This window comes from Lepidochelys kempii, chromosome 2 (genome assembly GCF_965140265.1).
Source record: "Lepidochelys kempii isolate rLepKem1 chromosome 2, rLepKem1.hap2, whole genome shotgun sequence".
Lineage (NCBI taxonomy): Eukaryota > Metazoa > Chordata > Testudines > Cheloniidae > Lepidochelys > Lepidochelys kempii.
This window is the reverse complement of record NC_133257.1, coordinates 271,334,874-271,350,140: the sequence shown is the minus strand read 5'-3', so window position 1 is coordinate 271,350,140 and position 15,267 is coordinate 271,334,874. Positions and strand designations below refer to the sequence as shown.

General features: G+C 49.4%; 3 protein-coding genes across 7 annotated transcripts in view; all 3 read left to right on the top strand.

Moving 5' to 3' along the window:
• ABCF2 (ATP binding cassette subfamily F member 2) overlaps window positions 1-3,539 on the top strand; it is a 29,394-nt gene extending 25,855 nt beyond the window's left edge. For 4 of the 5 annotated variants that reach the window (XM_073334991.1, XM_073334989.1, XM_073334992.1 and 1 more), the window contains 2 exons: window positions 2,374-2,577; window positions 2,924-3,539. In XM_073334991.1, the coding sequence (XP_073191092.1) occupies window positions 2,374-2,577; window positions 2,924-3,061 (342 nt within the window). In that variant the 3' untranslated portion in view covers window positions 3,062-3,539. Of the gene's footprint in view, window positions 1-881; window positions 1,730-2,373; window positions 2,578-2,923 lie in introns of those variants that run through there. The other variant, XM_073334993.1, reaches the window with a different exon arrangement.
• A 6,929-nt stretch (window positions 3,540-10,468) lies between these two features.
• On the top strand, window positions 10,469-12,796 carry H2BK1 (H2B.K variant histone 1). The gene is made up of 2 exons (XM_073329608.1): window positions 10,469-10,689; window positions 12,556-12,796. The coding sequence occupies exons 1-2, from the start codon at window positions 10,549-10,551 to the stop codon at window positions 12,790-12,792; spliced, it is 378 nt and encodes a 125-aa protein (XP_073185709.1). The 5' UTR covers window positions 10,469-10,548; the 3' UTR covers window positions 12,793-12,796.
• Window positions 12,797-13,191: 395 nt separating this feature from the next.
• The window catches only part of DRC11L (dynein regulatory complex subunit 11 like), an 82,895-nt gene continuing 80,819 nt past the window's right edge, over window positions 13,192-15,267 (top strand). Inside the window, exons 1-2 of the mRNA XM_073329700.1 lie at window positions 13,192-13,270; window positions 13,826-14,169. Of these exons, the coding sequence (XP_073185801.1) occupies window positions 13,192-13,270; window positions 13,826-14,169 (423 nt within the window). The remainder of the gene's footprint in view (window positions 13,271-13,825; window positions 14,170-15,267) is intronic.

Here is a 15,267-nt window from a genome sequence, read left to right as displayed (position 1 = left end):
TGGTGGGTGGGGGATGGTGTTTGGGATTCAGCCCAGGCCAGTGGGATTGGCAATGTCATCAGGGTCTCTCTCTTCACCCAGGAAATTTCTTGGTGTCAGGATGACAAAGGTCCATTGATATTACAGTGGATCCCAGGAGATGGAGGACAGTCAGCAATTGTCATGGTAGCCCATCTGTCGTCCATAAAATTTCCTCCCAAAGGCTTTCCCTTTAAAAACCACAAAAGGGATTGATGGGTGAAATAGCCTGCCCTCTTATTATTTTGTCCACCAAGTAGGTCTAATTTCCAACATATAAATTTTGGTTAATTGATTTCCAGTCCCACGCTTCTCTTGCCTACCAGGCATATTAACATAGTCCCTGAATTATATCAGTAGGTCTTTTTGTTTGGACTAATTGAGTCATTTAGCTTTAGCAGCTTATGTAGATTCCAAGGTCAGAAGGGACCATTATAATTAGTTAGCCTGACCTCCTGTATAACACAGGCCAGAGAACTGACCCAGAATAATTCCTAGAGCAGAGATGTTTACAAAAAACATCCAACTCGATTTTAAAATTGTCAGTGATGGAGAATCCACCCCAACCCTTGGTAAAATGTTCCAGTGGTTAATTACTCTGTTAGAAACTTACGGATTATTTCCAGTCTGAATTTGTCTAGTTTCACCTTCCAGCCATTGGATTGTGTTCTACTTTTCTCTGCTATTTTGAAGAACCCATTATTAAATGTTTGTTCCCCGTGTAGGTACCTAGAGTGTAATTAAGTCACCCCTTAACCTTCTTTTTGTTAAGCTAACACACTGAGCTCCTTGAGTCTATCACTATGAGGCATGTTTTCTAAGTTTTTAATCATTCTCGTGGCTCTTCTCTGAACCCTCTTCAGTTTATCAACATCCTTCTTGAAATGTGGACACCAGAACTAGACACAGAATTCCAGCAGTGGTCACACCAGTGCCAAATACAGAGGTAAAATAACCTCTCTGCTCCTACTCGAGATTTCCCTGTTTATGCATCCCAGGATTGCATTAGCCATTTTGGCCAAAGCATTGACTGAGTGCTCACAGTCTGCTGATTATCCACCACGCCCCCCCCCCCCCACACACACACACCTTTTTCAGTCACTGCTTCCCAGGATAGAGAGTCCCCTATCCTATAAGTATGACCTACATACGTTGTTTCTAGATATATAGATTTACATTTAGCAGTAGTGAAATATGTATTATTTAGTTGTGCTCAGTTTACCAAGCAATCCAAATTGATCTGAATCAGTGACCTGTCATCTTCATTATCACTCCCCCAATTTTTGTGTCTTCTGCAAACTTTATCAGTGATGACTTTTGTCTTCTAGGTCACTGATTAAAATGTTAAGTAGCATAGGGTCAAGAACAGTTTCCTGTGGAACCCTACTGGAAACACAACTCGATGATGATTCCTTGTTCGGTTACATTTTTGAAAGCTATCAGTTAGTCAGTTTTTATTAATTTAATGTGTGCCATGTTAATTTTATTTTCAATCAAATGTCATGTGTTACCAAGTCAAACGTGCTTAATACAGAAAAGGCAAAAATTTCATTATTTATGATGATTCTACCGTGTCCACCTAATAGTGGACTGGGCCCATTGTCAGGATACTTTTGTTTCTAATATATTTTAAAACAAAACTCCTTCTTATGGTCCTTAACTCTGCTTGCCGTAGATTTCTTCTTGTGTTCCTTTGCTTCTCTTATCAATTTTCTACAGTTCCACACTTCTAATTTTATATTGATTTCTATCAGTTTCCCCTTTCTTCTGTTGTGTTTTTTTTTTTAATAGCTGCCTTAATTTCCCCTCTAAACCACAGTTGGGTTTTTAACCAACTTGGCCGCCTTCCTCTATTGTGGCTTTTTAGGCATTTAGGAAGGTGTTTCTTAAATGATTCCCAATTATCATTTAAATTTTTCTGATTAAATACTTCCTCCCAGCTGATTTGGCTCTTAATTCCACAAAGCTAAAAATAACTTTCCCTGCTAGTTGCTCTAGGAGAAACATCCAGTCACTCTGAAACTGAGGGCAGCATTTAGGGCTGTGGGTAGGATGTGGCCCTATAATGACCTTAATTAATTCTGTACCTGATAGGACTTCAAGCATGAGCAGCATCTTTGACTGCTCCATGTTCCTGCTTCAGAAATCTGCAGGACCCCTGGTGCAGTGGTGGGGGAAGGGTTAGTCAAGACAGGAGCCTACTGCAGCTGCCCTGCTGTGATGCAGAAGTGCTGCCCATGGAGAATTCAAGTTCTAGCATGCAGTACTCCATCCTGACTCTCACGGGAGGACCAGTCTATGGGAACTGGTGCAATCTGTGCCTCTGCAAAGCTGTAAGCATTGTCTGTTTGGCAGGTGAGCCCCATTCGGAACCTCTCTGATGGGCAGAAGTGCCGTGTGTGTTTCGCGTGGCTGGCCTGGCAGAATCCCCACATGCTCTTCCTGGATGAACCCACCAACCACTTGGATATAGAAACAATAGATGCCCTGGCAGATGCCATCAACGAGTTTGAGGGAGGAATGATGCTTGTCAGCCATGACTTCAGGCTCATCCAGCAGGTAAGATGGGGGTGGGGTGTTTCGTCAAGTACTTTTCTCAGCCAGTAAATTGGGAGTGGGGCATCTGTCTCTATCAGACCCACTCTAGCTCAGCCAGATGTGACGGGCTGGATGCGTGAATTCCTGGGTGAGATTCTGTGGCCTGTTATGCTGACCACCTAATTTGGCGTAACAGCTATGAATGTGCTTAGCTGAGTTAGTGAACTGCTGGCAGCTGCTTGCCTGCTTTGGCTGGACAAAAAGGGGACAAGAGAGCCTGGGCACCCCTGTGGGGTGGAGAGGGAATCCTCCATCTAGTGCCCCTGTGAGCAGAGCCGCACTAAGGACCAACTTCCTATGTTTTCAGGTTGCCCAAGAGATCTGGGTCTGCGAGAAGCAGACAATCACAAAGTGGCAGGGTGATATCCTCGCTTACAAGGAACATCTCAAGTCAAAACTAGTGGATGAGGAGCCCCAGCTCACCAAAAAGACCCACAACGTGTGAGTGCTGGGGGGGGTCGGTCAGGTGCTCTCCCTAGAGACTGACACAGTGGCCAGCCTGACCCACCCTCCTGCTGACTGGAATCGACTCTGCTGCTATCTCTGTGGTTCTGTTCTAGCATTGCTGCAATATTGCTTCTCCTCGACCCCCGCCATATCTCCACATCTGGACAAACCCTTCCCTTCTATTCCAACTGCACTCAAGCAACTGTATCCACAGCTGGATGGTGTCCCATCCTACATCAGACTTTCCACTCCAGGAGGCTGGAGTCATGGTGATGGCAGTAGGGAATCTGACTTGCAGTGATACAGAAGTGGAGACCCTAGCCCATCTTCTCACCCTTCACCCCCAACTTTCTGCTTCAGTTTAGAAACTTCACTTCAAACTCCTCAGGCCTTGATTTGTTTTTTAATGATTATTTAACAGTGTAATTACCAGATCTGCCTGAGAATCCATCAGTCAATAAAGAGGGAAGAATAGTCTCCTGCTTTCCTTCCTCTTCCTGTGAGGTGCACTGGGCGTGAGAGCGTGGAACTAGCTCTCAGTTAGTGCTGAGCTTCTTGGGTTTTAGTGCATGATACAGGGCCCCATCAGCACCCTGACCTGGACCTGGGGGAAATGCTGGAGTCTTTCCTACTGACACCAAATGCCCCCTGTTAGTAGAGAATAGTCTTCCAGTACAAATACGTACAATGGGGTGATGAGGCAACTATGGGTAACTGAGCTGCAGAGGCACTGAGGTGAGTCGATACAATAGTAACATTCATTTTAGGAGTGCAATAAATAAGAAATGTTAAATAAAAATCTACAAGTCTGTACTTTTCCAGGCCACTTACATGCCTCTATCTTCTTACTGACTTAGCAGAATATGACACAATGCAGCTCTTTCAGTAAGTGAAGATCATGTTTCTTGGGCTGGGCAGTTCTCCCTTACTCATTGGGCTGAAAGGAAGCCAAAATCCAGTCTTTGGTGTTCTCAGTTTCTAGGAGGTTTTTAGAAGGAAATCAGTGCTTGTATCTCCTCAGCCCATGTATAGAGGCTGTGCCAATTTCCAGAATAGGCTAATACTCCATTTGCATGTATTTTGCACTGAGTGAAAGTCAAAAGTGAAGAAGTCAAAATCTTTACACCTGCAAAGTATACTTCCACCGTAGGTAGCTGTCTTGGTATTTGACATATCAGAATGTCATGTGGGATTAAAAATTAGCACTGCACAAAATCAATATGGCACACTCTAAATCAGCTAAACGGGATAAGAGATTTCCAGCTAGTTGTAAATACGGAATCGTCTAGTGTGGTCCTGCATTGAGCTGTTCTCAACCAGTGCTCTTTAATATCTGAATCAATGATCTAGAAGAAAATATAAAATCACTGCTGGCAAAATTTGCAGATGACAAAGATTTATGGGGTGATAATGATGGGGGACAAGTCAGTTGTACAACAGTATTTGAAATACACAGACAGCTGAATTTATCTGAACGGTGTTTCTATACAGCCAAATGCAAGGTCATACATTAGCAACAAAGAATGTAGGTCACATTTAACAGACTGGGGAGCTGTACCCTGAGAAGAAGTGACTCTGGAAAGGAGTTAAAAAGTTACGGTGGAAACATGAGCTCTTAGGGTGTAGCTGTTCAGTTCTGGTGGCAACATTTCAAAACCAATGATTATGAATTGAAAAGTTGTCAGAAAAGTAGTACAAGAATGCTTTGAGGTCTGGAATACTTTCCTTAATGTGAGAGACTTCAAAAGGTCCATTTACTGAATTTGTGCAAGAGAAACTTAAGAGGTGACTTGATCATGGTCTACAAGATAGCGATGCTTTTTGGATCTAGCAGACAAAGGCAGAATGAGATTGAAAGGCTGGGAGCTGAAGCAAGACAGATTTTTACCAGGAAGGGCAACTAAGCATTAGAAGAACTCTAGGGGCTGTGGTGGATTCTCAGTTACATGGAGTCTAACAGACTTGCTGTAGCTCAACCAGATGTTCTGGGTGGGATGGAGGAATCCCTGGCTGAGATTCTCTCCCCTGGGCTAGGCAGGAGGCCAGCCTGGCTGGTCAGAATAGTCCCTTGTGCCCTTACTCTAGGAATTAAACTGGTCTGACTATACGACAGGTTTAAGGATTTATCGTGCTGAACACCCATCTTCAGAAGCCTGACTGGGGCCTCGGAAGCTTGGGGACCAATTGAAGTGGGTGGGGGGAAGAGAATGCTTTTAATTAACAAAAACAATATACAAATCTGATCCAATTATTCAGAATAACAGCCTGTGTCCCAGATGTATTGTGACTGGCTATGTTCAAAGGATGAGCATCCACTCACAGCTCACTTGTGACTAAATATCGTATCTTAGCTGAAGCTCAAGCAGTGTGCGCGTCAGTTGTGCCTGTCCAGGGCTAGGGACAAACACAACCTGGCAGCAAAGGGCTGATTTGGACAGATGAACAATAATCACAAACTATCATGTGCACAAGGTGCTCTCAGGGCTCCAGAGAGCCTCCTTGTGGCAGGCATTCCATGCTCACTGGCCAAGAACAAAGGGGCAGTAATGCCAGGCACACCTCATACTCTTCTGACCACTGCACAGCAGCTCCAGACATGCCAATCTTAACTCAGAGTTCAGTAAATTAATGGGAATAGATTATAAGGCTGGAAGGCACCGCTATGATCATCCAGTCTGGCCACCTGCATCATACAGGCCTTAGGAAGGGACCTCAAGATCCTCTAGTCCAGCCCCCTGGACCAAGCATACTTAACCTGACCATCCCTGGCTTCCCTGCATTAATTCCTGTTTGAACTAGAGCATATCTTCTAGAAAAGCATCCACCTGATGGAGAATCCACCACAACCCTTGGCAAGTTGTTCCAAGGGTTAATAACCCTCGCAGTTAAAAATTTCCTTGTATTAATTTGTCTAGCTTCAGTTTCTATCCATTGAATCTTGTTATACCTTTGTTTGCTCGATGGAAGAACCCTTTGTCCAATTTCTGTTCTTCGTGTAGGTACTTACAGACTTTGATCAAGTCACCCCTTACATTTTTCTGGGTTAAACTAAATAGTTTGAGCTCCTTGGGTGAAATCCAAGAAGATACTTGGGCATTGCAATGTTGAGCATCACCGGGCCTAGGAAATCACAGGAACAACACTGCAATCCCCAAAGCCTGAGTTAGGTACGTAGCCTCCCTATATGATGAATAGGGAGAGATGGGAGCCTAAGAATGCAATCCCCTAAAGCCAGCATGAGAGGGAGGGAGATGCCAATGAGAAGGATGTGTACTAAGTCCATCCCTTCTCAGGCACCCATGTCCAGGCTGCAAGGAGTCTCCTGTCTCTGCTTAATGATCCATGAATCCTGCCCTTAGAGGCAGGTGGCTTAGTATCCCGAGTGTTTCCACACACAACAGCCAGAAGAGGAGATGGTGCCCATATAACTTTTAAGCCAGTGGTTAGAGCATTCAGATGGGATGGGGGGCAGCTGGGTTCAATTCCCCCTTCTTTGCCAGAGTTGGAGAAAGGATTTGAACAGGGGTCTCCCACCTCTCAAAAGAGTGCTTGGATAGGGAAGCTATGGGATATTCTGATGTGGGCTCCCTCAGCCACTCTCTTTGAAGCTGTTCCACTGTGGATTAAATCATTGAAGAGTGACTGGTGCAGGGGGACTGTACTTGGAGTCTCCCACCTCCCAGGGGGTGGGGTATGCCCTAACTACTGGACTGCAGAGTCATTCTCTCACTCTCTGGCCTTTTAACTACTAAGTATTATTCCACAGTATAATAGAACTATCACCACCTCTTCCTCCTGGATTTTGACTGGAATCCGATCCAGTAGGCAGCCTCTGAGCATGCCTACCGGATTAGGTCCTGCATGTGACTTTAGACAGCCAAATGGTTGTCTTGCCTGGGTTGTGAATCGCTCTGGGGCTTAAGTGGGAGACAGGCATCTGGACACCTAGAGGGGAGGCAGCAACACCTCACATGTCCAGAAATAGAAACATAGGTTGCGAAGAAACTTTTCAGGAATGGTCTAGATCAGTGGTTCTCAAACTTTTGTACTGGTGACCCCTTTCACATAGAAAGACTCTGAGTGCGACCCCTCATAAATTAAAAACACTTTTGATATGTTTAACACCATTGTAAATGCTGGAGGCAACGCGGGGTTTGGGGTGGAGGCTGACAGCTGGCGACCCCCCATGTAAGAACCTTGTGACCCCCCGAGTGGTCCAGACTCCCAGTTTGAGAACCCCTGGGCCTGCCATGAGTGCAGGGGAATGGACTAGCTGACTTCTCAAGGCCCTTCCACTCCTAGGACTCTGGGATTCTTGAACTATGGATGCCAGAACTGGAGGCAGTACTGCAGCAGTGGTTGCACCAGAGCCAAATACAGGGGTAGTGTAACCTTGCTCCTTTTACTCAGTATTCCCATTTCTACCTCCAAAGATCGCATGAGCCCTTTTGTGCACAGTGGTGGCCGGGGGCTCATGTTCAGTCGATTAGTCATCAGGACTCAACTCTTTTCCAGAGTCACCACTTCCCAGGATAGAGTCTGCCATTCTGCAAATACGGTCTTCATTCTTTGTTCCTAGCTGGGGAAGGACATTTGGCCAGATTAAAACACATATTGTTTGCTTGTGCCCAGTTTACCAAGTGGTCCAGATTGCTCCATCAGTGTCATCCCCTCTTCATTATTTACCTCTCCATCAGTGTTTGTGTCATCTGCCAACTTAACCAGGAATGATTTTGTTTTCTTCCAGGTCACTAATAAAAATATTAAATATCTTAGGGCCAAGAACTGATCCCTGCAGTACTCCCCTAGAAACATAGCTGCTGGTTGATAATTCCCTGTTTAGTTACATTTTGAGATCTGTCACTTTGTCAATTTTTAATCCATTTAGTATGTGCCTGTGACGCAGGGCTAGCTGTATGTCACATCTGATCCACATGTGGCCTCTAGCCAAGCAGAGATCCTGACACTGACCAACTCTAATCTTGGGGTGACCCATCCACCAAGCTGGACACAGGGCCTGAATCCAATAGACTACTCTGAGCCTTAGGAACAGGCTCTGACTAACTAACCTCTCCCATCCCCATCAGAGATGGGGTCTGACAGTGATGTCTTTTGCTTACTGCTAGAGCCAGACTCTCATGTGCTTCCAACCCCTTTCCCAGCACTGTGCATTGACATTGATTCCTCCACCCAGGTGCAGATAGGAAGCCAGACATGGGACTGGCAGAAGTAGCATATTCATTAGCAAAAAGAAAAGGAGGACTTGTGGCACCTTAGAGACTAACACATTTATTTGAGCAGCATCTGATGAAGTGAGCTGTAGCTCACGAAAGCTTATGCTCAAATAAATGTGTTAGTCTCTAAGGTGCCACAAGCACTCCTTTTCTTTTTGCAGATACAGACTAACACGGCTGCTACTCTGAAACCTGACATTCATTAGTGTTTGTTTGGATTTTCCTGGCTTCCCTCCTGCCCCCCATGGTGAGAGACGCTTGTATTTCCCTGGGGACATGCACTTTGATCCATCTCCCAGGGGATGGGCCAGGAATAAAATTCAATTCAGTGAGATGTTATTGGAAAGACAAGCTGTACAAGTGCTGCCAAAGTGTAAGAAAGAGCCAGACACCCACTTCACCTGCCCTTGGTCAGATGTGTGTGTAACTCTCCCAGGATGATGTCAGATACCATGTGTGGGGTGTAATCACATGTCTAGTCATTACCTTCTGTTCCTGACCTGGCGGCATGGGCTCCATAGCATGAGGCTCTCTGCTTATCTACAGCACCCACGGGCAGGCACAGATTTCATTGATCACCCTTTTATGAGATGTCTTTTATGGTTCTTAATCATCTGAAGGAATCTCGCTCTCATCTGTGGGACGTTGGATAGAAAGCACCTCAGTCTCTCCTCCACCATGTTGGCTACACAGTCACTCCTCTCTGGGTTAAGACTGCTTTGTACCTCATCTCTACCACTAGTTTGTGGTCACTGATTCATCCCCAAGAGAGCTCCAGAGACATCCCCGCAGCCCTGCCTGTCCCCCTGAGGGTGAAGAGATTCACGCTGGCACCAAACACCAGTGGTGTCCATGGAGGCACTACTGCCATAGAGTTCACCCCAGTCTTTGCAATGTGTCCTCTTTTTGCAAGTGGGACATGACTCCAGAGAGGAGCCTGGGCTAGTTTGGATTGGGGATAGGGTCACGCTGGCTTGCAGGGGTCACCTCACTGCAATTGTTCAGCTATAGGGTCAATGTTTCATTGTTGCACACATACTTTGGCACTAGCTGGTTCCAGCAGCTCTTGGGGGAAGGTTGGTTGGTCCCTCTGTTATGATTTACAATCTTCCCACTGAGCAGGGGTAGATCTAGGGGACAACTCTCCAACACCCTGTGCAGACCCATCCTGGTTCTGTTGAGGACAAACCCCCAATCTTTTGCCCTACGCTGGGCTGGCAGAACCTGGCTCTCTCTGAGAGGCTCAGGGCTCTGCCTGTGTTAGACTTTGGCAGTTTGCCAGGCCAATAAAATTTCATTGAACCAAATTAGTTTCCTCTGAGTTCCTCTCTGGGCTGGTGGGGCTCTCACCCAAGGAAGAATTGCTGGCTGGATCCACTCCGGGAGCTCCTCTGATGAGGTTCAACAAGACAAGTGCAGAGTCCTGCACTTAGGATGGAAGAATCCCAGGCACTGCTACAGACTAGGAACTGAATGGCTCGGCAGCAGTTGTGCAGAAAAGAACCTAGGGGTTACAGTGCATGAGAAGTTGGATATGAGTCAACAGTGTGCCCTTGTTGCCAAGAAGGCTAATGGGCTTTTGGGCTGTATAAGTAGGGGCTTTGCCAGCAAATTGAGGGACATGATCATTCCCCTCTATTGGACATTGGTGAGGCCTCATCTGGAGTACTGTGTCCAGTTTTGGGCCCCACACTACAAGAAGGATGTGGAAAAATTGGAAAGAGTCTAGCAGAGGGCAACAAAAATGATTAGGGGACTGGAACACATGACTTATGAGGAGCGGCTGAGGGAACTGGGATTGTTTAGTCTGCGGAAGAGAAGAATGAGCAGGGATTTGATAGCTGCTTTCAACTACCTGAAAGGGGGTTCCAAAGAGGATGGATCTAGACTGTTCTCAGTGGTAGTGGATGACAGAACGAGGAGTAATGGTCTCAGGTTGCAGTGGGGGAGGTTTAGGTTGGATGTTAGGAAAAACTTTTTCACTAGGAGGGTGGTGAAGCACTGGAATGGGTTACCTAGGGAGGTGGTGGAATCTCCTTCCTTAGAAGTTTTTAAGGTCAGGCTTGACAAAGCCCTGGCTGGGATGATTTAGTTGGGGATTGGTCCTGCTTTGAGCAGGGGGTTGGACTAGATGACCTCCTGAGGTCCCTTCCAACCCTGATATTCTATGATTGATCCTTAGTGGTCTCACCTGTGGCAGGTGATACCCTCACTATATAGCCATCTGTAGTGGTTTGCAGGCTGGCTTGTGATGTCTGGAGAGGTATCAAGAATGAGTGCAGAAGCTGGGAAGAAGCGAGGCCGAGCCCCTGCCTCTGGGGACAAGAAATCTAAGAGGAAGGTGAAGAGGAGGGAGACCTACTCAGTCTATATCTACAAAGTGCTGAAACAGGTGAGTGAGGGGCTTATCCCACCTGGCTATTCATAGAATCATAGAATATCAGGGTTGGAAGGGACCTCAGGAGGTCATCTAGTCCAACCCCCTGCTCAAAAGCAGGACCCATACCCAATTAAATCATCCCAGCCAGGGCTTTGTCAAGCCTGACCTTAAAAACTTCTAAGGAAGGAGATTCCACCACCTCCCTAATCAATTCTAGCCATTATGTTGTTACCCCTACAGGTGGGGTGGGATTCCCAGAAGGAGACTGTGTGTGTGTGTGTGTGTCTGTGTTAATGTGAGTGTATCCGCGTCTGAGTGTGTGTGTCTGATTCCAACCTCCTTAGGTCTCTGGGTGGTCTGAGCTAACTGAGGGGAGGCACTGAAGAGGGGCATAGGACCTGCAAGATCCTAAGGGGTGGCCTATCCTAGCCCTCACCTGGGACCTAGGACAGGATTGTTGCTAGTAGCCCCAGTGCTACTACCCCTCCTGTATGCAAATATTCCTGGTCTGACTCAATCACTCTTTGACCAATGCCTCTCTCTAGTGTCTTAACACGCAAACTCCACTCCTTCTGGGCTTAGTCATCGTTTGTCAATTACACCTGTTCCTAGGCAGTCCATTAGCTCCCCCAGTCAGTCAGTAGCTCTGAAATCAGTGGGCCACAGATAAGTGCAGGGTTCCTGTGTTGTCCTCCCAGAGCCCTAGCGACAAGGGCTGTCCTTCCCCCACGCCAGGATGTGAGAGGCACATACAGCCAGGGTGGGAAGCACCAGTACTGGGCTCTTGAGCAACCTAGAGAAATACTCTACATAAAGTTGGGGGAGGGAGTTGGCAGCTGCTATGGCCCTGCTGGGTTCCCATGGCAAAGTCCTGCTTGATGGCTCTGTTCCCTAGCTCTGCAGGCTAGTGCAGAGTGAACTGCGGGAAGTAGGTAGTAGCCAAGGGCTCCCCTCCCCAATATCTAGTGGGGTTGTGCTGACACCTGTGTGATGAGTATGCTATTGCTCACCCCCTGAGCAGGGGGCTGCACGGTGTGCAGTCTATATGAAACACCCACCATCACCACCTGCTGTCCCCAATCCCAAGATGGGTGACCTCTGTGGCAGAGATTGCCTGCAGCACCAGGCTGGGACTGGCCGACTGCCGGCACATTTCATTAGGGTGTGCACCCAGGGAATTTTATTTATTTTTAAAGGTGAACATTTATTGAATACTCAGTCGTAAAGGACATTATTTTTATTCATCAAACAAACTAAAGAAACTAAAAATTAAATTTAATCTTTTTTAAATTAACAACTAAACTTTACTTAAATACAAACTTAAAAAATGAGACCCAAAATAACAAATTTTTCTGTAGTGATAACCAGGCGTAGACAACTGTAGAGTCAATTTTCATGATCTTTATCTTTAACCAGATAATGAGCTAACCCAAATTGACCAAAACAGATTAAGGCTTCTTCATCTTCCTGTCCTAGAGAATGAGAGGTTGCTCACCAGGTGTTAAGGACTTAAATTCCTCAATCACCTCCCTGTAATTAACTGACAAAGCCAATTCTTGCTCAATGTACAAAATCGTGAGGGATTTGAAGTGCTGTTGGGACACTGTACTTCCGTGCCACTCGCCTGAGGCCGGACTGGAGTTGTCTTGGCTTATGACCGGTCCGTCTGGAGCCCGGAGTCGTGCCCTCCTTAGGGTCACAGGCCCTTATTGCTTCTCCTGTCAGCTGCCTTCACGGGTCCAGAAATGCCCCGTCTGCCTGCTGTGCCCTGCTGTCCGTCCCTTTCCTGCAGCTCCCCTGGGGCAAGGGAAGGGCCGGAGGCAGGCCCGGGGTGGAGCTAGTTACCACCCCGTCTCGCACGCTTCCCTTTCCGGCCAGGTTCACCCTGACACGGGCATCTCCTCGAAGGCCATGAGCATCATGAACTCCTTCGTGAACGACGTCTTCGAGCGCATCGCCACGGAGGCCTCCCGCCTCGCGCAATACAACAAGCGCTCCACCATCACCAGCCGCGAGGTGCAGACTGCCGTCCGCCTGCTGCTGCCGGGGGAGCTGGCCAAGCACGCCGTGTCCGAGGGCACCAAAGCGGTCACCAAGTACACCAGCAGCAAGTGATCGCCAGGCCAGCGTGCGGGGCGCCGGTGGCTCTGTCCCTGCCCCCGGAATAAAGCTGACACCCTCTACGGGAGCAGTGCGAGTCTGACTCCGCCATCGCCCGGGGCTGCCCCCGCCCCAGCCGGGCCTGGGCTGCAGGGCCGTGGGACAAGGGCCGCGAGGGGATCCCGGGGGGCGGGCTGGGGCCACAGGGGGGCGAGGGCAGCAGCCGCCCCGCCGGGAGCAGTGCGGGGGCCCGGGCTGTGCGGGGGCCCGGGCTGTGCGGGGGCCCGGGCTGTGCGGGGGCCCAGCTGTGTGGGGGCCGGGGCGCTGCCTGCAGGGGCCCGCTCGGCTCCTCTCCGCTACACGTGGCGGGGCAGCGATGAGCCTTCTGCCATCTCCACGGCAACAGCCCGCGCAATGGGGGGCGGGGTTGGGTCTCCGGGGCGACGGAAGAACCCCCTGTGCGGGGCAGCCCCGGGGGCGGCGTGGAGCGGGCGTGGGCGTCATGTCCAGCCGGTGAGGCCTGGCGTAGGGGGCTGGGGGAAGCCTGGGCCGCCCCTTGGCCCCGGGCCTGGTGTGGTGGGGGGCGGCGGGGGGAGTTAGGGCAGTGTGTGGGCACTGCAGGGGGGTCTGAGGGGCACAGGGGTATTGTGGGGTGTGGGCACTGGGGCAATGGGGGGGTTGAGGGTCACAGGGGTATTGTGCGGGGAGATCAGTACATCATGAGGGGCGTGGGCACCAGGGTGATGGGGTGGAGGTTTGGTGAAGGACAGAAAGAAGCCGTCTGACTTTGGGCTCCTGGAGGGGAGGCGGGCGCTCTAAGCTGGGTTGCAATTGGGGGTTGGGGGGCTGGTAGTGCCCATCCATACACAGACATTACCCCAAATCACTGAAGCTGTAAATTACACCTGCTGCAGTTATGTGCGGTCCCTGTGCAAACAGCCCATGGGCCCCAGGGATGGGGCCGTTCCACTGGAGGGAGGACAAGGGGGTAGTTAGGCCCCAACATTGTGGGCTTTGGCCACATCTGCAGCCCCCTGGCCCTGAGAAGATGTCCTGCTCTCTAGCACCTACACGAGGATGTGGCTCGAGTCCCAGGCTGCCCTAAAGGAGCTGCTGGCCCAGGAGCTGCCGTCTCAGCCCCCACAGCCTGAGAAGGACCAGAGGCTGTTCTTCCACATGCTGGCCACCCTGTTCCTGCGCTACACACAGATCCTGCGCTGCCTGGAGGCCTGCTATGACCAGATGGTGCATCCGCAGAAGCGCCGGGTGCTGGAGCACGTGCTCGATGGGGTGATGGGCCGGGTGCTGGAGCTCAAGAATGAGATGGTGGAGACTGAGCTCTCGGAGTATCACTACATGGATGATGTGCTGCAGGACCTCAAGCTCACCCCAGTGAGAGGGGCCAGGGGTGAAGGGGGGCGGGGCCCTTGGGCTGCATGGGGCCTAGGGGCAGTGCCCTTGGGGTGCAGCATCTTGATATAAGATGTGCAGTGAACTGGCCTTGGGATGGGGGGATGCTGTGTCGTGGGGTGGGAGTGGGGCAGTGTCCGGGTGTGCTGTCCTAGCCTGGGTGCCCAGTGTTGTTGGGGTGCACTGAGCCACTACCGTCCCACACCAGTAATGTTGGTTGGCTGCAGGATGGGGAGGCAAAGGTGCAGTGTTGGAGCACTGAGCTAGCTCTGGGTGAGGGAGGGGCAGTGTCATGGGGGGCACTGTAGTGGCGGGGGGAGGGGCAGTGTGGGTGGGGTGCTCCATACTGGTGTCGTGTAGGGGTGGCACATTGCTGGCGTGGGATAGCAGTGTCATTAGGGTGTATTGTTCTGGGGTGGGGTAATCTCTGCAACACGCTCCCTCCCCCCACAGAGAGGAAGCATTGTAGGGCAGATACTGACTCCAGTGCATTGTCTGGCTGGGGATGTATCTTTGAAGAGGGGTGGCTTGTGCTGACATGTGGCAAAGAATGTGAAGAGAAGATGTTTTGATTGCTAATACTGTATCCCAGTCCTAGGAGTCTGGATAATATGGAAGAGGAAATGGAATTTTTCACCATTGAGAAGAAATGTTATAACTGGTATATGGTAGCTCAGGTGTGAGCTGCATTTGTGATCTCTCCCTGGATGCTCTGCCTGTCGCTTGCAAAATCTGCCAGAATGGAAATCATGGGGTAACCTCCCTTTAGACTAGGTCACCCCCGTTTCCACCTCCCTGTTGTGGTTACAGGGTGAGCAATGTCTTACACCTCCTCTGGAATCTCTCTTGAGTGCACCCCTCAGGTGACTGGTTCTGCTTCCTCCCCTCTGTCTCCGGGGGTGGGGGTGCCTGCAGTTCTACCCCTCAGACTGGATCCTGGTGTGTCAGCCCCCTTCTTTCCAAACATGTCATGACTGGCCCAGCTGCAGTTGGTACATGCAAGACAGTCCTCTCAGTGCCTGTAACCTGCTGGTGTTTAAAGTGACTCAACAGCTTCTTCCAGACAGATGCATTGTCCAT

Coding starts and splice junctions, on each gene's coding strand:
- H2BK1 (XM_073329608.1), top strand. CDS start 10,549: ATGTCTGGAGAGGTATCAAGAATGAGTGCAGAAGCTGGGAAGAAGCGA. Junction 10,690..12,555: donor TCTACAAAGTGCTGAAACAG/GTGAGTGAGGGG, acceptor CTTTCCGGCCAG/GTTCACCCTGACACGGGCAT.